The 27,580-nt window shown below is 32.9% G+C and overlaps 1 protein-coding gene across 2 annotated transcripts in view; it reads left to right on the top strand.

The window, feature by feature from the left end:
• LOC145243963 (uncharacterized) overlaps positions 1-27,580 on the top strand; it is a 91,914-nt gene that overhangs the window by 43,457 nt on the left and 20,877 nt on the right. Inside the window, exon 1 of one of the 2 annotated variants that reach the window (XM_080107092.1) lies at positions 839-1,733. The exons of the other annotated variant lie outside the window; for it this stretch is intronic. Coding sequence (XP_079963218.1) covers positions 1,475-1,733 — 259 coding nt within the window. The 5' untranslated portion in view covers positions 839-1,474. Of the gene's footprint in view, positions 1-838; positions 1,734-27,580 lie in introns of those variants that run through there. 2 annotated transcript variants of the gene reach the window in all.

Here is a 27,580-nt window from a genome sequence, read left to right as displayed (position 1 = left end):
TCAATGTCGAATATGATTGTAGAACATGATTTGGGAGGTCGTTGATGAAGATTAAGAAGAGAGTTGGGTTCAGAATGGATCTCTGAGGCATGCCAGCGTTAATACTGTAAGCTTTGGATTTCTGCCCGATAACAACCACTTTAATAGACCTATCAGAGAGAAAGGATTTGATGGTTGAAACCAGATTGCTTGTCGTTGAATAGGTTGTTTTGGTTGAGGTGGTTAACAACTTCTCTATTTATCACAGACATAAGCAACTTACTCATGGCACACAGGATGCTGATTCGTCGGAGATGCAGAAGATCAATCCCCTGTATTTTTAAATACTGGGGAGAATGTTAAGGTTTTCCGAGGTGTTGAGAAGCATTTCTCTTTAAGGCAATGTTTAAACAGCTTTGTAAAAATAGGAGCTAGTTCCGGTTCTATAAAAATCTGTCTTTTTTGACAATCAACATTTAATGAAGGGCAACAACTGTAGGCATTACAGCTATTAATCATACATTTGACTGTTGAGAAGGAAAAGTATTAAGTAAAAAGTGTTATAAACATTAATATTGGACGGGTTATGTAGAGAATTTCATTCTAATACATTTAATATAAATTGTATTGTTTTGTTTGTTCACGAGTTATCGAGTGTTAACTATTCTGTACTTTTATGCAATTAAGAATACTAATGATATTAATAACATCTAAAAAGTCACACCTTGACATCTTTTTGAAGAGTACTTTGTAAATTCATTTCATGCCAGGGATACTCTGTTTCATTCTTTCCTATTTTTTTTTTTTTTTTTACGCCTTTAGGCTGTTTGTCGCAGGAGGTCATTTTCCAAGACATTGCCTCTTTTTTTTTTTGAAAGGAAAAGGGTTATTGCCTATCGCCTGATGCGCTCCCATCGGTGAATGCAAATTCAGAACAAATTTTGCTCCCATTCAGAGTTCCCTCTCTTCTGGAAAAAGCTATATTTTCTTTATTAAACGGACTGTTAAATCTACTCTCCGTATGAAGAATAAGATTAAATATTTACCTGTTTTATAAAAAGAAAGAAAGAAAAAGAAAAAAACAAAACAAAAAATGGCGGTTTTGTGCGTCACCTGTTACACCCCTATTTCCTGATTCGAGTGGACTAATCCAGTCTGACCTGAAAGCCAGTTTTGTAGTTCGCACGATCAGGTAAAAACATGATCTACCTGTTAAGGTAGCCCCTCTGACTGAGTTGGGCAGGTGTAAGTAGTCAACCACTAAAAAAAAGGAGAAGAAAAAAAAAAAGAACATACACACACACATTTGTCAAGATATTCAGCCCTCGTTTTCCTTTTTTTCTTCCTCGAGAAAAAGGAAGTTGTAGGTCAGCCATAAACACACACACACACACACACACACACAGAGAAACTAGTGACAAAGTAACAACAACAATCACTCTGAAAAAGGAGGTCATCTTGATTACAGGTGCGCCAGGTAAAATTTAAAAAAAAAATGGCGGACAGTAATCGTATGTTTCTTTTTGGCTTTGGCTTGTCGGGCGTAGCCTTTTTTTGTATGGTGATGGCCTTCTCCAGTCCCAACTGGATGGAATCATTCGAACAGGCTGATAGTAAATTTGTCAAACTCGGTCTCTGGGAAGTTTGCTTCAACGATTACACATTTTACAAGGACTACCAAGGAAAACGCTACCGAGGTTGCTGGTACATTTTCTCGTACGAGTATCGTCCAATCTGGGAATGGCTGTCCCCACGTAAGTCGTGTTGTCGTTTCTTTTATCTTTTTCTTAAACTTTATTTTAAAATAAAGCTTATTTTGATGTCTGTCAAGTCGGATCATTGTTATTATTATCCACATTAAAACTAGTTAACAAAACAAAAAACAAACAAACTTTCTAGACTTTCGGGAAAAGAAAATTGGGACACACCTTTTCCTATTGTAGTATCGATTGATTTTCCTTTCTTTTTCTTTTTTTTTTTTAATTATGGATGACCATAATCGCCATAAAATCTCCCTTTCTCACTTTTTAATTGAAAATAAACAACTTGATTTCAGAAATTTAAATTACATATATTGTATTTCTATTCTCATATTATTTTTAAATGTTTTAGTCTTGTAGCTCTTTTCCTTTTCAACAATGAAACAAAGTTCTCTTTAAACCAGGGAACATATAAATAAAGTAACTTATTCGCCAGAAATGTTACTTTAAAGTTAATAAATATTTACATTTTGTCGAGTAATTTGTCAGTTGAACCCCTTAAAATCAACACGTGGTTTTCGTTAAAACGTTGAACTTTGTTTTTGGAAATCTGTCTCAAAGGAATCTTCTCTTTAAATACGGCGTAACTTGACGAAAACTTATGAAACGGACTCTTAAATTAAAAGTTTTTTTTTTTAAAATTACATAATTTCACCCCCCCCCTCATTAGATTAGGACCACTGACTGCGATAACTTATTTTTAATGTCATTTATTGTTCATTTTTTTTAACTAGAACCTGGTTTAAAATATTAAAAGTTTTTGTTTTCGTTTTAGAATGGAGAAACCCTGTCGAAACTGATGTCATTGTAAATAATTTCAAACCAATCGTTAATATACGAGTGTAGACCATTTATGAAAAATGACTGGGGGAAAAATACTTTGTTAGTGCTCGCAGTAAAAACGTAATCAATCAGTAAAGTTATAAGAAAACAAATGTCTCAGACGATAAAGTTAAATAAAAACGTATCAATCGTTATAAAAAGGTTTCCTTATGGAAATAAAGTGATTTTTTTTTTCCGATAGCGAGCTGGGATATTAGGCATATTTACTTTTTCTTCCTCTAAACAATTAAAATGTGTGACTGGACAGTGGACAGCTTTATATTTATTTACATTATTATAGAGTGGAGGACTGGAGGATTGCCAACTATTCTTCTGGATTTTAAATATTTGATTTTTTTTTTTTTTTTTTAATTCGGTACTAGTGCAGAGTAGTGATCCGGACGTAAATAATGTTATTATTTAAAAAGCCATTCTTAACATGGGGAGGATGTTTTGTACCTATTCTATACTTCAACCTTACAATTGAATAAAAAAAACATATCATAAAACTTTAAACTTGAAAATACGATTTAAAAAATGGCGCGTATATCACTCTCTGCACTAGCACCAAAAATTCTTTATCGTAGTCCGGGTGGATTCAGTTCCGGTTTCAATTGTAGCGTATGAGCCGTTGGAATTATATCACTGCTACCTTAAATTGAAGTAAACTAAATTTTTGGGTTTCAAAATGGATACTTAGATTGAAATATATTTTCCAATACATCGGTAAACACTGCATGTTTTTCGAGCTGAATAGACATGTTACATTGAATAAAAACACAAAAAAATATATCCAGTTAGGTAGAAAAGTAACTTATCTTGCCTTTGATAACATTTATTTGTTATATATTTGTTTTTTGACAACTTTTTCGAATACAAACCCGAAATATATTTTTAAATTAGGGCTTTAGAGTCAAACTTTAATTCAATGTTTTAATCGGTGGAGGCCATTATTTTCCCACAAAATCTGAATGTCCGTTTTTAACGGAAATTAAATTTAACTAAAATTGAGCACTAGTTAACGATTTAATAATAATGGTTAAAAAAAAAAGAAAAGCAAAGTGTTATAAGACCAGAAATACAATTTTATCCAACGAAATATGAGATATTTAACAGTCTACGCTTTTATTTGGAATCTATTACTGACTCTCTATTTCGGCAATTTGTCTGGAATGCCAGCGCATGCGCATTAAAAAAAAAAAAAAAAAATTCTCACCCCTTCCTTCCATAGTGTAATTATGTCTTGGATTAAGGGTCCCACGTTTTAGCTACTTCTTGGACCCATATCTGCTCGAATGTTTTCTGTTTACGCACAAGATCTGAGATGTCGGTCTTCGTCGAACAATCAATACCGTTGTTCTTCGCTGGCTTAAGGTTAAGTTCAGTCTCTCCCACATATTAAAAATGGTTTAATAAATTTTCTTCAAATTATTTAATGAAGCTGAATCAACTTTTTCGGTGTTAGAATTTCATTTATATATATAAAAAAAAAAAAAAAAAAAAAATATACAGAAAGAAATCTTTGTATATTCCCAAAGATGTCATATCCCCCAAATCACGAAAATTGATCATTTTTTTTTTTTTTTTTTTTTTTTTTTTTTTTTTAACTAAGAAAGTCAAAATTTATGAATCTTAGCTATTTTAATACTAAATACTGTTTTTTTAAGTGTAATTCTAAATAAGCACCACGTTTCCCCAAAACTTTTTATTAGGTTAAAAATTGAACCTAACTTAAGCTTCCAGTACATCTTATTGCATCTTTGAAGTAAGCAATTTAAATCAATTAAAATTTTTGTTCTATTTTTCCCTACCAATACCGGAAGATTGCCGAGATATCCAACTTTTCACCTTTTTATTGAAATAAAATCTTATATTAAAACTCTGTAAAACCAAAGCATGAATATGTGTGATTAAAACATGCTAATGACTTATTTAAATAATTATTAGTAAAATCTCGCTCTTAATCTCCCTATCGTTCTTTTAATCTTAAAAGATTCAATAGTGTATTTACATTTTATATCACTGATGGCCTCCCATAAATTTTAAATTAGGTCAACCGTTTGAGTATAATAGAAAAAAAAATAGTTTTTTTTTTTTTTACTTTAACATGATTTAATCACAGAACATATTTGGTGTCTTCAAACTTTTCAATTAGTTAAGATATTTTTTACGTTTTTTTTTCATATTTAATGATTTACTTTATTTGTTTGATAAAAATATAGATTGGATTTTATTTCTTAAACTTCGATACTTCGTTAGTTTTTCTTAACTATGGTGATTCTCATGTGTCACTATCCTAACGAAAAGAAAAAAGTCAATCATTTAAACTAGGCACCGCCAAAACTGGGGGGGGGGGGCAGGTCAGTACTTTTTGACGGACCGTCTTTTTAAAAATCTACCAAAAATCAGGTAATTATCCGATCAATACGAAATTTTCAGCGATTATTAAGAGAAGAATGAACTTTATAACGGGGTACTTATTTTTCATAAACGATATTTATATATATATATATATATATATATTTTTGCTTACCCCCCCCCCCTGTTTTGAAGTGGGAACAAATATGCTTAAAATAATCATCTGAAACTGAACACAACATATTGTGTTGTTGTAAGGGACAGAATTATAGATTAAAAAAAAAAAAAAATTGTTTGCATACCTTATTTTGACGTCGGAATATCAGAATTTCGATTGTGTTTAATTATCCCGCTTTTGAGTTTTGAAGTGTGAAATTCGGTGAATATGTTAAGTAAAATAATTAATTTAAGTTAAGCAAAACAAAAAAAATTTTTTTTTAATATTTATACGAAAAAAGCCATTTTAAAATCTTTGATAAATAAATTAACAATTTTTTTTTAGCGAGCCGAATAATGCATGACCATTATTAAACAGGGCATGCTTTGAAGAATCGATACCAAAAAAAAAATTCGATAAATATTGTGCCCTTTGTGTTAAAAATAGCATCATTTTTTTTCGATCCCGTTTGAAAACGTTTGCCGCCTTTCGACTACGGTGGACCAAACGCGCTGAAATAATTTTTTTTTATTCTGCTTTAAATCCCCCCCCCCATTTTGGGGAGCCTGGCCCCCACACACATACACATTAAAAACCAAACTCATACAAATGGTCACCCATCTGGTACTGGCCAGCCTCAGCTTAATAATACATTGAAATTTTCGTCACTGAAAAAGAAGTTTTTTTTGGCCTGTTTGGTCTTCCATAGTTTGCTTCTTATCAAACGCAAATGTAAACAGTGTCGATCTAGACTCTAGATCGACGCGAAATAACTGGTTACATATATGAATAAGTGGAATTATTTGAAATCCAGGTACTTATATTATAATATTTTTGCATATTCTCTTAGAAAATCATCCTAAATCTTAGTTAGACAATAAATAAATAAATTATTTCAAAAACCTTTTTTTTTTAAATATTTATGTACGTTTTTTGTGCAAGACAAAAAATGTCAATTGTTAACTTTTTGGGAAAATTTAACATTTAAAATTTAATTAAAAATAGTAGGAAAAGTTTTACATTATTCTGTTTTCTATATGATAAAATTCAGTTTTATCTTTCTGGAAAAAAAAAGTTGCTCAGAAATAATGGATTTTAATAAATGTAATTTCGTTTTAAAAAACAACAACAACTTGATTTTGCGGCCATTTTTGGCGGTGCCTAATTTAAACTGATATATTTTTTAATATTCAAATAATTTTGAAACGTAATTTTCCAGAATAGCCAGCAAAACAAAACATGAATTAAAAAAATAATAATAAATATACAACTGTTATTAAAAACAATAAGTTGTGTTTTAATAACTTTAAAATATTTATTCGGTTTGAAAAACATAAGCGTTAAGTGAGAACAAGAAAAATGGCCGCGATTAACACCTAAATATTTAAAAGGTTGATTATGACTTAAAAATAAATAAATATGCAAAATACTGTTAGAAACCCACCCAATATATGTCACGGGAACATATTAGGTGGTCTTCTAGGAGTATTTTGTATAACACTTTCGAATTGATTAAACGTTTTAATGTGGGTATAATATAATAATCAATAGAGAATTGGGTCTACAATAATAAATACAAATCTGCATTAATTAAAATATAAGATTTAAACGTATTTTACAGCTGAGCAATGCTTGGAGGCCTTATAGTAATCTATTTCATTAATGTGTTGGTTTTTACCGTTTTTTTTTTGTTTTTTTTTTTGTTTTTTTGTTTTACTTTGTTCCTGACTTTAATTTATTCTGCTATGATTTATGAATATGATTGTAAACAATCCTATTGAAGAAAAAATAAAAATGCAAAATAAGAAATTATGGCAGGAAAGATTAAACACAAATACACCCAAACAAAGATGAAAAGGAAAAAGGTGTCAGTCGGGTCATTGTTTGAGAGAAGCCCAGCTATTGACTAATAAAAAAAATTAATTTGCACAAGATAAATAACAAATCTGATTGGTTAGTTAGCTAAGTTTAATCATGTGGCTATATAAAAAACAGTAACAAAATATCTGTGCACTTGCCTTACAAGGATGAAATGCAGATGTCGTTATGTAGCTTACTTGCCATATATTTTCATACTTTACTATGCTCTACTACTAGCGTATTGAGCACTGTTGAAGTAAATGCTGAAAATCTATACACAATATATTTTATCACCTTATAATATGTGTTTATGAAATAATATCTGTATATTTTCAAAGAAAAATATAAATATTCCCTTTTCTGTACCAACTATTTATTTGGTGAATAATGCAAATGTTTATTTTTGTTGACTTATAATTGTGGTGTACTTTGTATTTGTGTTGATCATGCATTTTATCAGTAAATTTTTGTCTTGGAATTTATCGTACATAGAAACTTTTGATATTTAGTTCTTGAGACTGATTTTTTTGTTTTTTTTCACCCTGAACAAGGCACAGTTCCACTTTGATGTGGCGGGCTACTATCAGGGATATAAATTGCAGGGATACTGTGTAGGAAGTTGAACAGTAAGATATCTGTTTACATTGTTACAATAACAGAAGCCTGTTCTTGTGAGTAAATATGAAATAGGATAGTCAAGGATTCGAACTTGAAAATTCCAATCCAAAGTTAAAATAAATACAGAATGTTATTGAAAATAAGGAATGTGGAATCACAATTATTTAGCTCACACAAAATAATTAGATATCTGTTTATTGGAAAAGGAATGTAACAATGAAATTTGTTTCTGTGAAAATTAAAATAAGGAATTTGTCAATTGAAATTGTAAACATATTTTGTAAAGAGGTTATTCAAAAAATAGGTTACTGAACTCGGGGTCATGTCAAGTTTTTCAAAGTGACGCATGTCAAGGCAACGTACTCGATGAGCACATGTTTAATCATGCAATGACGTGACAAGTTCTCCATATAGGTAGAGTTTTAGATGCAGTCTGGGAGAAAGAGGGGAGAGAGAGCCGAGAGAGAGAGAGGTCAGAGACAGCCACTGACACCAAACCTTGGAAGCGAAGGTTAAAAAAAAGCCATGTAAAGAAACTTTGAATTCCTCAAGCGAAATCAGGACCGGTCATGAAATAGAGGACATCATCATGTGGTTTTGTATCTGCGTCGTCGTGTTATTCAACAGAAAAGGTATTGTCCATTTATGTTATAAGAACCTTTGATAAAATGATCATCTAAAAAATGTGTTAGAAAGTGTCAAAGTATAAATGTTATAGAAACACTCCCGTTGACAGAACTGTCAAAAGTATAAATGTCAAACTCTCGGTCTATCTATCTATATATCAAATCTCCTCTCATTGTGTAGTAACATGTATGCTGTCTATTATATATATATATATATATATATATATATATATATTACAGAACTGTCTCTCTTGTTATATATACATGTTTAAGACTCTATCTCACAAACCTGAACAACAACAAATATGTCATCTAAATAAGAACTCACGTAACATACGCACATATTTGGTACTCAAAAAGAACACTCACCACATAACAACATTACACTTGAACTTCTGCATGTCAGTACAGTCAGAGAAGCAGGAACCAGGTAGGGAATTCCAAATTCTGGCAGTCCTAGGGAAGAAACTATTAAAGTAGGCTTTCTGGCATATGAGGATCTGTGTAGGGGTGGAATTTTGCTGCTTGTTGGATTAGTCAGGGGTATTTACGTAGAGGAGGGCACAAGGGATACAACATTTCATTGATGGGACAGAGGTTGAAGCCTAGTTGACAGTGTGGGACCTATTAGGTTGGTTACTCTCTTTTAAACCCTGTCTAAGAGTGAGATTAGTAGCGGAAACACCAGCCCAAATGTGGCAACGATACTACTTACATGGGCGAATGGTGGCCTTGTAGACATATAAGATGATCTCGGGTTTAAGTAACTTCTAGCATGGTAGAGAGAGCCCACTTTCTTTGCAGCAACTTTAGCAATGCCCTCAATGTATCTGTTCCAACTCATCTTCGCTGTGAATGTTAAGCTGAAGAGTTAGAACAAAGTACTTTCAGGTAATGTATCATTAGCTATGGCTATTAGTGGTTGAGAAGGTTTCTTGTAATTAATAAAAGAAAGAAGCGTAGTCTTGGCAGCATTGAATGTAACCATCTATTTTTGTTCCCATTCAACTACAGACTGGAAGTCTTCCTTAAAAATGAATTTTGTAATTTTTGTTCTTTTTCAAATTGTTATATAATGGCTCTATTCGATCCATAGATTTAACTATAGAACATATAATACCTGCAGTATTTCTGGGTATGTAATAGGTGGAATTTTGTTTTGTTTTTATCCTATGCATTTTTAAGGAATTATTATTTCTTTGTCTATTCAGAATACTACCAAAGTCTAAACATTTGACTTATATGAAAGAGAAATTGACCGATCGACCGACCTTGGCCTTTTATTAGCTAGAAGACCTGGCTTTGCCCTATATTGAATAAGGAAATGTTTGTCTTCTTGCACATGTCACATTACTTTTATTTATGCTTTATAAGATTCATTCATTGTTTTGGAGAGTAAAGCATAAGGGTATGATGGGATATAAGAAAAATGACTTAACAAAAAATAAATTTCTGTAAATGTATAGCATTTAACCCCATTGAGGCACACCATGTGTTTCCTGGCAATGAATGAGGACTCTCCTCATGCACTTCTCATCCAAGCCCTAAACTCTTTAACATTTCTATTTTCAAACATTTTAGAACGTTCAAGTAATAAATTGAATTTATTTTTATTAAATTAACCATGGGCAATCAGCAATTCCCCCACTAACCAAAAATAACGAGGTTGTTTGTTCAGCAACTGAGAAGGCTAACATGCTTGCCAGTCGGTTTGCCTCTAACTCCACACTGGACCCCTCCAACCACCCCATACCTGAATTTCCTATGTGGACAGACGCTACGCTAGATGATCTGAAAATCCCCCCTGCTCAGGTGCATGCTATCATAAATAACCTTGACACTTCAAAAGCATGTGGACCCGATCTCATCCCAGCTGTGCTATTAAAAAAGTGCTCAGCCGAAGTAGCTCCAGTTCTTTCCAAACTCTAAAACAAGTGCCTTAATGAATCTTGCTTTCCGGGCTCTTGGAAAACTGTTTCTGTGGTACCAGTATTCAAGAATTCTGGTGAAAGAACTGACCCATTAAATTATCGCTCCATTAGCCTCCTCCCACTTTTTGCCAAAATATTTGAGACCTTAATTAACCATGCTCTAGTCCATCACCTTACAGATGCTAAACTTCTGACTGACCAACAATATGGATTTAGACAAGCCCGTTCCACAGCAGGCATCCTAACTGTAATCTCTGAACATATATACCATTCATTGGACAAAGCCGGGGAGGGCAGAGCGGTAGCTCTAGATATAGCTAAGGCTTTTGACAGGGTATGGCATGAGGGTCTCCTCAGGAAAATTAGATCATACGGTATCACTGGTAGAATACTTAACATAATTAAATCCTTCTTAGATAAGAGAAAAATCCAGGTTGTCCTCGACGGTCGTACATCTAAACAACATGATATAAATGCGGGAGTTCCCCAGGGGTCTATTCTTGGACCTCTGCTGTTCCTGATATTCATAAATGACCTCCCTGACAAAATTGCCTCTGAGATGGGTATATATGCTGATGACACCACACTCTATAACAGGCACGACAGGAAAACAAATGAACACATATCTAAAGAAATGGAAGAAACACTAGAGGATGACCTCCAATCTGTAGTGGAATGAGGACAAACATGGATGGTTACGTTCAATGCCGCCAAGACTAAACTGGTTTCATTCAATAATTACAAGAAACCTTCTTTACCACCTGTAGCAATGGCCAACGACTCTTTATCTGAGAGTACATCTTTCAAACTCCTTGGCCTAACGTTCATAGGAAACATGAGTTGGAACAATTACATTGAAGGCATCGCCAGGGCCGCTGCAAGGAAGGTGGGCTCTCTATACCGTGCTAGAAAACTATTAACACCCGAAAGTATCTTGTACCTCTATAAGGCCACCATTCGCCCATGTATGGAGTATTGCTGTCATATTTGGGCTGGTGCATCTGCTACTAGTCTCTCGCTTCTTGACAAGGTTCAAAAGAGTCGCCAATCTGATAGGCCCTGAACTGGCATCTAAGCTTCAGCCTCTGTCCCATCATCAAAACGTTGCATCCCTCTGCCTGTTCTACAAGTATTTTAATGGTGAATGCTCTGACGAACTGCAAGCACTTGTGCCCTCAAGACGTGAACACCCTCGACAAACCCGACAGGCTGCTAAATCCTACCCCCACACTGTAGAGATCCCTAGATGTAAAAGATCTTTCTACTCCAGTAGTTTCTTCCCCAGAACCGCTAGACTTTGGAATTCCATTCCAGGTCCCTGCTTCCCCAACTGTACTGACGTGCAGAATTTCAAGTGCAACGTGAACCGACATCTTGCTGCCCAAATCCCAAAGTGCAACGTGAACTTGACATCTTGCTGCCCAAATCCCTACATAGTACCCCAGTAGTTGTTGCCCCTGATAGTAGCCCCCTACATCAAAGTGGCAATGTGCCTTGTTTGGGGTGAAAATGTAATAAAAAAAAATATATATATATTTAAAAACTTCTTTTGATTTTGTTACAAAACATTGAATGGTTTTATGTGATAAGTTGTAGAGCATGACCTTTGCAACCATTCCATCAGAAACCTTCACAGGTTTGTTGATTAATTTGCCTGATAGCAGTTGCATAGACTCTTGGAAACTGACAATATACAGAAAGTGAGATTTAGTAATATCATTGTTCACACATATTTCTCTTTCTATGGGCGTGACATGACCTTTCTTGCAGCAAAACAAGTATCAAATTTATTTTAGTAGCACAATTACAGAATTATAACCGTTCAAAGTTTGTTGGAAATTAGAAAATGTACCGTTGTATGTGCTATTAGTTCAGAATCCAAATTTCACAGCGTATAACTAAAAATGTAGGTTTTGAACAATCTTTACAAAAATCATGCCATCTTGTGGTCAAGATGAAAATGAATTTTGATGGAAACAATTATAAGATCAAGCCAGCATATAGATTTTTTTTTTATTCACTTTCATCCCAAACAAGGCATCTTGTCAGTTGACTATGGGGCTACTATTTGGAACCATGTCTAGGAAAGATTAACAAGGTGTTGGTTTACATTACATTTAAATTTCTGCATATCAGTACAGTCAGGAAAGCAGATGACAGGAAGGAAATTCCAAAGTCTAACTGTTCGAGGGAAGAAATTATTAGAGTAGAAATGTTTTTGGCATTTAGGGACCTCAGCAGTGAAGGGATGTGATTTTGTTGCTAAGTGGGGTTGTCGAGGATATATACATCGAGAGGGCACAAGTGTAACGAGTTCATCAGAGCACATTGTATTAAAATATTTGTAAAACAGGCACAGAGATGCAACATTGTGGTGATTGGACAGGGGTTAACAAAGTGGAACCTATTAGATTGAAAACATTGTGCTAACTCCCATTATTTATTTTAAAAAAATGTACATAAATGACATGGAATTTGATTTTTTTTTTTTTTTTTTTTTTTCTACTAGGTGGGTATGTAACTGTTTATCAAGGTTCAAAAGTCACTCGAGGATAAGGATTAATGAGTGTAAGGTGGGCAGTAAGACTACACCAGGATGATCAGTAATAGTGGAAATTGGGAAGGGTTTAATTATTTAAGATCGTGTTTACATTAGACTTGAAAATTACTGTTATAGTCAGCTGGGAATCAGCCCCACAGTATTGTTTCATAGATGGTTAATTCTTGAAAAGAAACCTTGCTCATGGAATTTTGTTTTACTTTTAGGTACAGATAGAGAATAAGGGAAACTGTTGACAGTTGTTGTAGCTAGATGAGTGTTTATTGCAGATATTTTACAGAAGTGGACCATAAATAGCTCAATTGAGCACCTACCAGGAAAATAATGATAAAGCAGAGAGAGACTCGTAATGTCTTTTGTGAGGAAATAGGGAGGAGAAATGGTTCTTGCTCACTAGATTTCAAAGCTGGTTTTATACCTTGTCAAGGTAGGAACACATTAAATCTTTGATATGATTCATAGCACGGTAGAGATCAAGCTACATTTTTCTTTTAAGTAAATGAATGAAAATTGTCAGATTTGGACTATGCGAAAAGATAGGCAATTTAATGATATGACAAATGTTGTGTTGAGACTATATGCACACACACACACACACATACGAGTCAGTATGTTAAAGTAACCGACTTAAGAGTGCAGACCTGTCAAAACTGATGTCGCCGGAGGTGAATAGGTCAAACAGTAGTTGATCTCACAGCAACCGCACTGCAAGAGAACAGGTCGATATAAACAAGTGAGATGAAAAAAAAAAAGTAAAAAAGCATTGGTAGTTATGAGTCATCATCCCTGCACTGTCACTGAAATCTGTCCACCTCCTTCTCCCCGTTCCTGTATACTGACTGAAGCGTGCAACACAAAGTGAGAAATAAGAGTATTTTATATTTTTCTAACAAATGATTTTGATGTTGCAACTTCTTTTTTTTTCTTTGCTAATGAGAAACTATATGTTCTACCCGGCTACATGACACAGATTTTAATCAATAAATATTTCTAGCTTGAACATTTTATGAAAGGCAGCTTAAACCCTAATTTAAGCATACTATATTGATGAGTGGCTCTATTTCTTTAATATAAGACTATTCTTATAAGCATTTCGATTTAAAAAAAAAATTTTTTTGCTTTGAAGATTGTAACGTTAGGAATGGGGCAGCCAAACCAGCTGCCAACATTGCCCTGCTTTTTATTGAAACCAACTGAGAGCTCTTTTTAGTATCCTCGTTAAATGCACCATATCATGCACATTAAGTTAAAAAAAACATCATTATTTAAAAATGAATCGGCTGTCATTGAAACATGAAAAAGTATATTAATGACATGAAAAAGAATAGTACATTTATAAAGAGAAAAGATTAAATTTTGTTTACATATAAATTACACACACACACACACACACACACACACACACACACACACACACACACACACACACACACACACATATATATAAACAAGTGATCAATAATTGACATTGAAGGGAATTTCATGATATTTATCCATTTTCAATTTACAGAACTTTAGTGTATAAGTCCGAGAGTTATCTTAAGTTTTGTCTCAGAATACCCCCGATAATTACCGATAATCGATACCATTATTTTAATTTATCTATCGTTGGTAAAACCATTTTTTCCATGTTGTTGCTTAGCAACAATGATAGAACAACAGGTCATGAAAATTCTAATGTGGGTAAGTTGATAGCGTGTATTTTTTTTATTTCTTTTTTTTTTTGTGTGGTCTGTAGGTTCAAACTCTGCATGTAAATTTAATTTTTTTCATTAACTGCAAAGAATTTTATAAGACTTGAAAATTTACATGTTTTTTTTTTTTTTTTATGCATGACGTGGTCTGCAGGTTCAAACCCGCATGTAAATTTCTTAATGTTTTTTTATTTTTTTATTTTAAAATTTTTATTTTAAAAACTGGAAAGAAGTATTTTGGACTAAGTTACTGCAGGGGCGATTTCATGGATTTCGATGACAATGAAAATATAGGAGTGTGAAATATTCTTTAATCATCATTCAATCCCGAGAACGTCGGATCTCCCTGCTAGTTATGATATATTATATTTGAAAACGAGGCTACATCACTCATATTCTTGTCAAGGTTGCCAGATTAGTCATTTTTATTTTTTATTTTTTTTATTCTTTTTAAAGCCGAATTTAGTGAATTTAGCCTTTTTTGAAGCAGTTCAGCCTTTAAAATTGTATCTATGCTTTTTCAAAGAATAATGTATGGAACCACTTAAGAAGGAACAAGCAGAATATCATATGACTTTTTTTTTTTTTTTTGACTACTTCCATTGCACAATAAAGTTGGTTACTGGAAACTACAACTTTTTTATGGCCTTTTGTTGACAAACTATTATAAAAACTGTTAACAAATTAAGTTAATCTAAATGAAAATTCGGGTTTGTATTACTGTACACATAGATTCGAAAAAGTCGTCAAAAAACAAATATATAACAAATAAATATTATCAAAGGCAAGATAAGTTACTTTTCTATCTAACTGGATATGTTTTTCGTGTTTTTATTCAATGTAACATGTTTATTCAGCTCGAAAAGCATACAGTGTTTACCGATGTATTGGAAAATTCAAAATGGCGCCCGACACTCTCTTTAACACGGTTAATTCAGGAAAAGATGTTATAAATAATAAACTAGACAAAATACTGTTAGAAATTCGCTCATTATATGTTACCGTGACATAATTTGACATATATTCGGTGTTTTTTTAATAGTATTTTGTGTAGTTTATTATTCATAACACCTTTTCCCAAACTTACCATGTTAAAGAGAGTGTCGGGCGCCATTTTAAATTTTCCAATACATCGGTAAACACTGCATGTTTTTCGAGCTGAATAAACATGTTACATTGAATAAAAACAAAACAAAAAATGTATCCAGTTTGGTAGAAAAGTAACTTCTCTTGCCTTTGATAATATTTATTTGTTATATATTTGTTTTTTGACAACTTTTTCGAATCTGTGTACAGAAATACAAACCCGAAAATTCTATGAACATAGTTTCTTTCCTAGACCTTTCCGCCTGTAGAACTCTGTTCTGATGGCCTGCTTTTCCAACTGACTAATATGGTCGTTTTAAGTCCAATCTGAACAATTTCATTTGTTGATCTGTTCTACCACCAACTATTAATATGCTGTTGTGTAGGTGGTTACCGTACACTCATTAACCTTTATCCTCTAGTGGCTTTTGGGCCTTCATAAATGGTGACTCCCATGTGGAAAAAAAAAATGTATAAAAAAATACTTTATTTTTATGCAATTAAAATGTTGGAAAAAGAAACCATTGGCTTTTACATTTTTTTTTTTTTTCTCGGATATTTTGTTCATCGAATGTAACTCTTGATAAAAAATAGTCATATCGATTCCTTCCTCTTTTGTTTGAGCCTATGAGATGAGTTGCTATTCCTGTTCATCCTCCATCTGGTCAGATGACTACAGAGATATTGAAAGCTTCTCCCTTTTGTCACACAATAATGTTAACCTGCTAAACTGTTCACTATTTCCTTTCTTCAATGATAACTGGTCTTATGTCACCCACTTAATTTTCTTTGTCTAGAAATAGAAGTCATTTCGCCAATTCTGTTAAGAATTAACAGACTGAGTATCATTTTTTAAAGCTTATTAATGACTAGCCTGGGTGCCCGGCGTTGCCCGGGTGTTTGGAGGTGTGTGTGTTGCAAAAAGTGGTGGCAGACAGGTTCAAACCCGTACTGCGAAGGAGGAAAAGAATGTGAAAAAAAAAAGGCGAAGGTTTAAATTAAGGCTAATCAATCGGAAAGAGGGGATGACTTTCGAAAATATCAGTGAAAAAAGCGACTTCCTCCCTGTAGAAAAGTGCCCAGTGGAGAGTGAAGGAATTAACATTTTTAGCCATTTTTTTAGTATTTGTCATCTGAAGAAAACGATACCGATCTTGTGAAAATCCATCGCCTCTGTCGAAAGTTTTAGGCATACATACATGCGTACATACATACATTTAAACAGACAGGTGAGATTTATATTATAGATGAATATCTTTCTATCATAAGCATCCTTTATACGCGTAAAAGCCCAAACTTGTCACAGCTTAATATTTTTGTCTTATTTTATTGAATTTAAAAATTTTTTTATGTGAACATAGTTTTGGTATTTTTTACTTTTTTTTCTCAACACTAACGTTTAAAATGATGACTAGGTTTTCAGACCTGCTTAAAACGAATATCACAGTTAAATCTGGAGCAGGCGAGTAATTTTCCAAATATTAAGACATTGTTTTTGTTACAAAGTGATACGTTGTCATTTACAATATATTATTTATTAAATTGTTAGATGAAAATGCAGAATTATTACAAAACATGCCCTTCATGCTAAGAATAGCTTCATAAGTAATGTTATTATTTCAGCACGGTAACATAGATGCACAAGTACCAAAACTCTTATTCTGCCAGGGTCCATCATCTGTAGTGATTCTTGGAATATCTACAACAATCTCAGCCAAAAACAAAATGGCGGTGAGCACTGAAGTACATTTAGCAATACATTGAAAAACAAAAATAATGCATTGATATTCAGAAAACTACTTGTCTGCCTGAGATTTAAATGCAGTATTCGTTTTAAACAAACCCAAAATTTTTATAAGAGTCATTTTAAAGGTGAGTCTTCAGGTAGAAAGAAAGTAAGAATAAATTGCTTGCAATCAATGAAACTCTGTTCAAACTAATTTTGCTGTAAATAATTTTTAGTTGAATATTATAACATATTGCCAATATTTTTCTCCAATTATAAAAAAAAAATAAAACATTAAAAAAAAAAAATGTCCAACTTCTCAGGAATTAAAAAACCCAAACTCTTTTTAGGTAATAAAAAAGCAAAAGGCTGTGTATCCCCCACCTCCATCCTCAAGTCTCATAATTAAAGAGACAGTACAACTATTCTTAGTAGTTCAAAACATGATTAAAAGTGATAAAGGAGAAAAGAAAAGTCAGTGACTAGTTTCACCCTCACTTGTCAAGAGTTGTATCAAGGGATTTTATTTATTTTTTTTTATTAAAGGGGAGAAAAAATCATGAGAGGAACTATGTACATTTTTATTGCAGACGAGTAAATGAAGTGGTTGAAGTTAATTGTGTAAGCAAACCACACTGAAGTTGATGGTTGGTGAGAAAATTTTCACAGCTATAATTGTTTATACATCACAATGTAATTTTGAGTCGAATTGCAAAAGATGGATTTTATGACTGACTTATAGTAACTAATAAGGTTGATGAGAAGGAAGTACCAGTTTTGGTTTAAGATTTGAATAGTCAATTTGGAAATTTGGTGACTTTGACAGTGTGCATGGTGGAAAAGGATATGGTGATAGGGATACAGAAGGAGAAAGAAATTTTAGAATTTGGTTTTGTAATGGAGATGTTGGTTAGGACACTACCTTTTTATGAAAAAAAGAAAAGCCATCTCATATATGGACCTGTTACAGCAAATGCAACTAGATTATCTGCTGGTTATAAAAAAAGGACAAAAAACTAATGATGAGTTTGAAGTTAAGTTGAAGTTTATCAAAGTAAAGTGGAAATGGAGTCGGTAGATAAAAGATTTAGTGAATAAGAATGTGTATCTGAAGGCAAAGAGAAGGACAATATCTAAAGTCAAGAAGGAGCTTGAGAAAGATGGATTTACTATAGACTGATTAAAAAAATAAACATAGTGTTCAAAATAGCTAAAAAGATGGCAAATACAGACATTGGAGGGAAGTGCATTCGAAATAACAATGCAGTGTTAGAAACAAATGAAAAAGACAAGGATATTTGGATATGCTGCTATGAGAAATTTTTGAATACTAAGTTTTCATGGAACTGTGAAAATCTGGAAGTTGCAGAAGCAGTATCAGATCCTGCTATAAGAATTGAGAAATATATGGTATGAGAAACTTAAATGAAGGCTTAAAGGCTAAAAGTTGAAACAGGCATTGAGATAATCACAAACTACAAATCGGTTCATAAAAACAAATAAGAATTCAGATATGCATAGATAAAACACAGTTTGGTTTTATGCCTGGCAAAGTATCATTGGTGTTATATCTATGAGACCCCCTTTGCGCAAAACTCTTATCCTGAGACAAATGCAAAAGTAGTTTGGTAAAAAGAAAATCATGTATTTTTTACTTTGTGAATCTCGAGAGCTTTTGATGGTGCCAAAAATGGTTGTCTGAGCTTTGTATAAACTAGGAACAAATGAGTTGTTGAAGGTTTTTAAAGCAATGTACAGAAATGATTAATGTCTTATTAGAATTAACAGTACCTTTAGTGATAGCTTCAATGTTAAAGTAGAGGCACGTTAGGGTTATGTACTGAGTCCGTTGCTTTTCATTTGTGTCTTAGAAGCATTGTTCAGAGTTCTGTATGAGTTGTCCAGAAGAGATGCTGTATGTTAATGATTTAGTGCTTGCCTGTGAAACAATGTAAGACTTACTTGTTCAGTTAAAAATTTGGAGGAATGCTATGGAAAGTAAAGGTTTAAGAATGAATGATTACAAGACCAAAATGACGGCTATTTTAGTCTTGGTATCAGAAAGCCTCCAAGCAGAGGAAAGTTCTCTTGCTTAGTTTGTGCAAAGGGGGTCTGGGAGCAATCCAAGTTTTTGTAACACTTGTAAACATTGGATACACAAGAAGTGCAGTGGAATTACAGGTAAGTTTGGAGATGATGAGCAGTTTGTGTGCAAGAAGTGTAAGGTAATGGAGATAAGTAAGAATTCTGATGCGGAGAAAATATATTTTGAATGGTGAAATTATTGAAGCTTTTTTTACTTTGATGATACCATTAGAACACAGTGGAGCAGGTGCTAGTGTACAGTTGCAGAGTTAGAAGTGAATGAAGTACAGAGCATTACCATAGTTGACTAAGAGAAGAGATTATCAGGCATGTGTATGGAAATGAAAAATGACCAATGAAAGTTAAGGACATGTGTTGCATGGGAAGAAATGACATGAGAATGATACAACAGATTTGTGATGAGTTTCAAAGACAAGCTTTATTTTGATGACTTCAAAGGGAAGATTAAGAGTGTAGGGAGATGTATGCAAAACAGAGGACTTTGATGGTTTAATCACATTGAAAGAATGGATGAGAATTTGTGGGTTTGTAGATGTAGAACAGTTAAGGAACAAATCTAGTTTACAGGGAAGGCCAAGAGAAACATGAGTTGGAGCGAAAAACATTGAGTTGGGAGAAAGAGGGTTAAAGACCTGGTCAGAGATAGGTTAATTTGGAAATCAATTTCTTAAAACTGTCCAATACATCCCAGCATGTAAAACTGACATTTTAACATGTAAACCGAATATGATGATGATATAATCCATGGAAGTAGATTGTTCTTGTTCAATCAATCATGATCAGGTAAAAGTGTTAATTTATATTATTTTTACCTATAGTAAGAATTGAACCTTAAACTGCAAAATGTTTTATTTACAACTAATTGTTAACCAACACTTTAAACCATCAGACAATAGGCTATTCTAGTATGAATTTTAAAAGCTTTAAACATAATTTTGTCTAGACCTGTAAAAAATACTACTTATTATGATAGAATTACTTTTAAACAGGTTCCTGACTTTGAGTAGGTGTCAAACTTTAAAAAAAAATGCATTTGAAGGTCAGAGATTATATTGGCTGGAATGTTACTAGAAAAACCAGAATGAGAATAGTAGTTTGAATGCAAAGTATAAATCTTCATCTAAAAAAATATTATGAAAATAAATCCGGTGTTGGTTTTATCAAAAGTAAAAAATAAAATTTTAAGTTGGTTTTGTACTACATCTGGATTTAAAAATGATAAATATAACTCCAATGCTCAATCTGCATTGGGCATGATTCTTCTAATCTTCAAATTTCACATTCCTAGGTCTAATAATTTGTAAGTAGTGGATATGCACACACATGTACATTTTTCAAGTTAAGAAACAACTTTTTAATTAAAAATCATAAACAAAATCGTTCATTTTATACAATTTCTTTTGGTTCAAAGAAGCAACATAAAATTAGATTTAGTAAAAATTGGTGACTTGTGTTCAGTAAATCGTTTACCATTACATTTTTTGTCGATGGTTGTCACTTTTGGGTCATTTTTCTTGATGGTTGTCACTTTTGGGTCTCTTTTTTGGTCGATGGTTGTCACTTTTGGTTCTTATATTTTTTTTCTCAAAGGTCATCACTTTTGGGTCCTATTTATAACAGAACTGTTGCCTTTTATCACTGTAACCATTATGCACAACACAGGAGCTCCTATGTTAAGTGTGCTTAGGCTTCCACATCAACAAAGTAATAAGCATAAGAAAAAAAAAACTGATATCAAAACTTTAACCTTTGATTTGTTAGCTTATTACAAATGATATAAACTTTTTTAGTTATTTGTTAACTTAATTTTTACAATTTACTGGAAATTGACACATGGGTCCTACCATGAACTATCCAAATTTTGGACATGGTTCTAGATAGAGGGTATTTATATGTTCACTTTTTTGAAGTAGGGAATATGAAAGTAGGTTGAAGGGCATCATTTACACTCTGATTTAAAACTCAAATTCACTGGATAAATATGAAAATCATGGACTTGTTGCCACAATCAATAAAATAATGTGTATAACAATCACTGAAAATTTTCTTTGACCTCTTTTTTTTTTCTAATTTTTCTTCAATTCTAGTCCTAATTCAGCATGTTTCAGGCATGTAATTCTTTTTAACCAATGAGAATACAAATAATTTGTGAGGTCACCTTTTTTTATTTTTATTGAGTTCAATTTATTTATTGCAGTGCAATAATAATTCTGTTTCTCCTGGATCGGGAGTTTCTTTCTCACTAGTAACTTATGCTTTTGATATTTTCTTAATTTTCAAACTACATGCGAGGAAAAGATGAATATTTTATGACAGGGATAGGTTAGTTTGGAAGTCAATCTCTAAAAGTCCTCCACATGCCAGCTTGTAAAGCAGATGGTTAATCGAATATGATCTTTATTATATAGATTCTAGTAAGTCATTAAATGTTTCTATCAAACTTTTCATTGATCTTTCATCTTACAAATATTGATAAAATTGAATTTTATTAAGATCTAAACAATTTTTTCATAATACTTTGTTAGAGATGACCATTAGATTTTGTAAAAAAAAAAAAAAAAATTTTTCTTTGATTATATAAGTGAAACATGAAAAAACCTTATTTTGGTTAAACCGCTCATCTTGTGTGTGTGTATGCGAGAGGGCGAGGGAAGCAGATAAATATTTATATCCTACTTTTTATATTTTTAGCGGCAATGTTTGATTATTTTTCCTGTATAGACGTTGCCATTTTGTGTGTTGTTAGCATGGATAGCGCATAGGTTTTAGGAGAAAGAGGAAAAGTTGAATATTAAAAAGAACTGTTGGATTTACATGCATACACATATACATGAAAGGAACGGTCTCTACCAAACTACTGTCAATTTTTGATCTACAGACTTGAAACTTGATATAGAGTTTGAGCCTGTAGAACAAATTTTATTTAGGTGGTAAAATTAGTTGTTAAAGGGTCAAAATTGATAAAAATTAGAACTTGGCATGCATAAGTTGACATAAAGTGCTTCTCTACGCATGCACAAATATACATTTATAAGTTCAATGTTATTTTTACAGTTTTTCTGTGTATGGACTTAGCTCAGATGGTAACGAATAATGCTGGAGAGCTATGTTTTAATTTCGATTCTAGCTGATGACACTCGAGTCATTTGTTTTTAAAATTATAACTATATACATTGGGTGCAATATAATAATAGAGAATTTGCTCTATAATAATAAATATGAAATCTCGTATTTAAGCATATTTTATGACCAGGCAATGCTGGACAGCCTGCTAGTTTTCATATAAAGTCAAACTCTTTGCAAAGAACTTTGCTTAAAATATCACTTTCTTTAATCAGAGCTACTTACTTCTACTTCCAGAATTTCTCCCTAAAATACTCGAAGTTCCTTTGTGAAATGACCCTGCTATCTCCATGTATCTAGCCGGAATGTTGCCAAACTTATCAAGAACCTTGATGACGGCAAAGGAATAGGCCCTTACAACATTCCAGTCATTGCGTTTAAGGATCTACTACCGGAGCTTACTTCTATCTTGAGAAAGCTTTTCAATCATTTTTTAAAGAAGAAATACTTGCATCTCCTTAGAAAACTGTATTAGTCTACTTAGTATTTAAAAAATATTGATTCATCTTCTGCATCTTGCAAAAACCTATCAGTTTCCTGTGCATTATAAGCAAGATGTTGGAATCTGTAATAAAAGAAGAATCATCTCGGCAAATGCAATCTACTTATTGACAGGCAATATGGATTTTGTCCTGCAAGATCAACTGCTAATGTGTTGTCCTATCTCATAGGATCAGTGAATCTCTTGATAGGAGATCCGTTTTTAGAGCAATCGCTATTGATATATCAACTGCCTTTGATATAGTATGGCACAAAAAGCTGCTTCACAAACTTTCTAGCTATGGAATATCTGAAAATGTTTTATCAACTATCAAATTTTTTTCTCGGTAGGTCTATAAAAGTAGTTGTTGGTCAGCAGTCTTACATGCCTCAATGATCTATTCTGGACCCTCTTCCTGATCTTTCTCAATTCTAAATCTCATTCTAAGTTAATTTGTGGACATTTACTACTCTCTTTGACCTGTAGCTTTTCTCCTTTCACCACCAATGCTTGGATCCTCACTTTGCCCAAACTGAAATGAATGGTTCTATCTTTGAGGAAGCAGTTACTTTGATAAGCTTCTAGAAGTGACCACCACTCCTGACATCAAATGGAAGACTTGCATTAAATCTGTTGCTAAGGTTGCTAGAAGATTGGATCATTCTACTGCTCCAGAAGATAGTTTACTCTGGACACAATCCTCTAGCTGTACAAGAGTCAAATATATACTATAATGGAGTACGGTTGCCAGATCTGAAGAGGTGCTGGTTAGAGAATCCTTTCCTGCCTTGATGGAGTAGAAAACTGATTTTGAAATCTAGTTAGGGTTGCCCCCTTTCTCTTTCCTGCAGCCTCGTCATCACGCTGAGACATTGCAGTTCTTTCTCTACTGTATCGTTATTTTCATGGCAGGTACTTGACTGAGCTACAATCTATGGCCTCACTGTAAAACTGTCTACTGCATCGATGATAGATTCTCTTTCTGATCTACAGCACATAATACAATGAAGAAAAATGTGACTTTCTACTTTGAACACTTTTCTAAACTAAGCTTCACTCATTTGAATGCCAACACTTGTTTTGTCCCAGTTGAAATTAATGGATCTCTCCTTGAGGAAACCTTTTGCCAGAAATGACTTCAACCCAGATTTAAAGTAGAAGGCGCCACCCAGAACATACTATAAATAGACTTTGTAACCTAGTGGGTGAGCCTGGTTAGTACCAGATGGGTGACTAGACGTTATATGTATATATATACAGCATAATTATGTTGAAAAACTGATTCTCGTTAGATCCCCAAAATTTAAGTAACGTTGAGTCTGATTACTACCAGATGGGAGACTATTTGGGAATACCAGGCGCTGTATGTAGGATATTGACACTTCCGTGTAAAAGTTGCAAAAACCTAACATCGTAATCTTCCCTAACAGGGACATATGTGACTGGAAATCGCTTGTGAATTTCATACTTCCATGGAACGTCTGCCTTCAAAGGAAGCTGGTTAAACCTGCCTAGGGTTAATGCCACAGTTTCATTTCTAAATGTAGGAGAACATTGACACCTCCTCACAAGAGCGATAAAAAACTTAACGTCATCATATACATGTTACCGGGGACCGCTTGTGAATTTCATACTCCCATAAAACTTCCTCCTTCAGAGGAAACCAGTTAAACCCATCTAGGGTGAATTTTGCTTCGAGTGGGTGATGCTTTATACAGCTTTTTTAAATTTTTTTTTTTAGAAGAGTTATTGCTAGACTTTATCTGCTCTGTCGTGATTTTTATGGAATGTGCTTGACTGAGCACTCATCTCTGGTTCTAGTAAGTCATTCACAGTAAGAACTCTTTTGCTACCACAGCTGCAAAGAACTTTCCTTTCTTCCATGTGCTTAGCATTAAATGGAAATAGAACAAATGACATAACTGCTTCACTACGGACTATGACTTGTTCATATCAAATCCATAAACTGTCCTCATAATTATTTAAATTTTTGTCTATTACATGAATTTTTAATTCTCTTATATTTATCCTTCAACTGAAAGTCCATCTATTTCATGAACGAATGCCTTTTAACCTTGATAAATAGTGACTCATTATTTATCCATCTATTTATTGCGGACTAATATCCCCATCTTCCAGTTGTTGTTTCACGTTTCCGCCAACTATTCCTCTGGTCTTCGCTTTCCAAAGTTGTTGTCGTCTCACCACATTTTGGCCAACTAAGCTTTGGGTAGGATTGAAATCACTATCTTCAGACAATGCTCACCTGGAACCATAGAGATTCAACAACTCTATCCACTGCACCATGGGCCTTGAAGGGTGACCAAGGTTGGAGTTTTTGGTCTTATAAATTCACATTTGTTATCTGATCTTCCATTGTCAGGTGCATACCGAATGGTATATTATTTAATTGGAATTCTTATTAAGATGAGAAATTTGTATTTGTCCATTTATTTATTGCGGACTATTATCCCAATCTTCCAGTTGTTGTTTTACAATGTTTCGGCCAACTATTCCTTTGGCCTTCATCAGGTAGTTAACCAAGATGGGATAGGAACGCATCCTCAGCAAAGAAACAACAACTGGAGATGAGGATGGGTGAAAGAAGAGAGAAGTTGTACTTTAAACCCGCCTGCAGAAACATTACAAAAACTTTGTATTTGATGAATGTTTGTCCCATTTGAGGGTTCTTGATAAAGTGCAGAAACGTATCAGTAATTTGATTGCGCCCCCACCCTTTTTTCTTCCCTGCAACTTCTCTTTTACAGATGTGATGTTGCTAGTCTCATTTTTTTCTGTAAATACTGTTATGTTACGTGTTCTTCAGCATTGTCTGATTTATTCCCTAGTTCCTTTGTTTCAACTCGTTTTGCTCGTTGGTCTCCATCGATTTGCTATTTTTATACCTCATTGTAATACAACTTCCTATTTCAATAACTTCTTTCAAAGAAATCACTTCCTGTTGACTGTTTTCCTCCTATCTATAGTCTTGGTCTTTTCAAGGTTAAAATCGATAGGTATCTCCTGTCTTTACGATAATCATCTTTTGTATTCTTATTAGCTCCTTACACCAAGTAGCTTAATATCTTGTCTGGAGCGACTTCCATTAAAAAAAAAAAAAAAAAAATTTGGACTACTATTCTCATTTAAGTTATTTTCACAACATTTCGGCTGATGTAATTTCCAACCTTATTCTTATTATTGATATATTTCTTTGAACTTGAAATGTTCTAGTCAAACTCTCTAACCTATTTGATTAAAAAGGCTTCTAAGTTCAGGAAGATTCATCTCATAATAATAATAGTCCCAATAATATAAATTAGCAATATTCTTCTTCCAAAACTATTTTTATTGTTAAAATAATTCTTAAAAAAGAAATCCATCCATCCATATATATATATATATATATATATATATTTTTTTTTTAAATGGATATCGTTCCAGACAAGATATTAAGCCACTTGATGTAAGGAGCTAAAAGAAAATATCACCTAAAGATAAAAACTAGTCAATGATAAATATTATATGGATAGATTCCAACCAAGAAAACAGCAATTATTTCTCCTTTACCGGAAACATTACTCAGGCAATGTCAGAACTATAAGACAAAATAAGGGAAGTCAGAATTACAAAGCTGTTGAAAGTAAATCCAAGGTCCACTTTCTAATCTTCATAATTTAAAAGTTTTATTTAAAGACATTCTCTGAAAATAATCTGAAAAAAAGGAGGAAACTCTTAATAAAAACAGCTCCTGCATAAACTTCATACAAATGTTTTTTATAGTGAGGCATAAAGGGCTTGTAATTGTTTTTTTATAAGTTTACAATGACCTTAATTTCAATATGTAATGTCAACCTCGTTTGGGTTCGTTTGTCGCATTTAAATTATCTGTTTATATAAATAATCCTCCTCTATCATAAAGAACAATGTGTATTTATTTGTATATTTCATATTTTCGTCTGTCACTATAATCAAGAAAAATAAAGGAGCATATTTAAACAAAAGTCTCTTTCTCTCGTTCATAATAATTGTCATTATTGATATTATTAGTATTATTACTTTTAAATAATTTCCTTGTATAAACTAAATTGGGAGTCAAAATGTCTAAGTTGTTCCATTCTGAAACGACTTTGTTGATCTGACTGAAGTTTTGTATGGATCTTTGTTAGAAGGTGTAGCAACTTAAGTATTATGGTATCCATTCAATGCATAGTTAATAGGGATTAGTATTTAATGCAAAAATGAACATAAAGTTAATCATATTCGAACATAAATTTGGCATTATAAATCAACGGACTATAACTTTTGCTGGTTTTTAAGAAGTCATGTATGCTTATAATCTTTCAAGTTATGAAATCTTTTTTTTTGTTAATGGTTATGTTTTCTTTATGACTCAAAGTGATCCTTACATATTATAACTTTACATCTGATATATAAATTGATATGTAACTACCGTATATTATCTATTCTACATTTTTTTTTTATAACTTTGTGTTTTTTAAATGTTGCAAAGTTTTCAGTTAACAGATTTAATGCTTTATTGCTAATATCCATTTAGATAAAGTTAGGTATATGCTTATATATTTTTATGTGTAAGATTTACTCCTGAAGTAAGTAACTGATTATGAATTTTGGAACTCTGCTACTGGGTGTAAGTGGTCGTAATGTGAGCTATATTTAATTTCAGATTAAT

Source organism: Euprymna scolopes, chromosome 22 (assembly GCF_053919585.1).
Source record: "Euprymna scolopes isolate OS-2025 chromosome 22, ASM5391958v1, whole genome shotgun sequence".
NCBI classification, from domain to species: domain Eukaryota; kingdom Metazoa; phylum Mollusca; class Cephalopoda; order Sepiida; family Sepiolidae; genus Euprymna; species Euprymna scolopes.
Note: the sequence above shows the minus strand (reverse complement) of the source record. Positions and strands in the feature narration are given on the sequence as shown.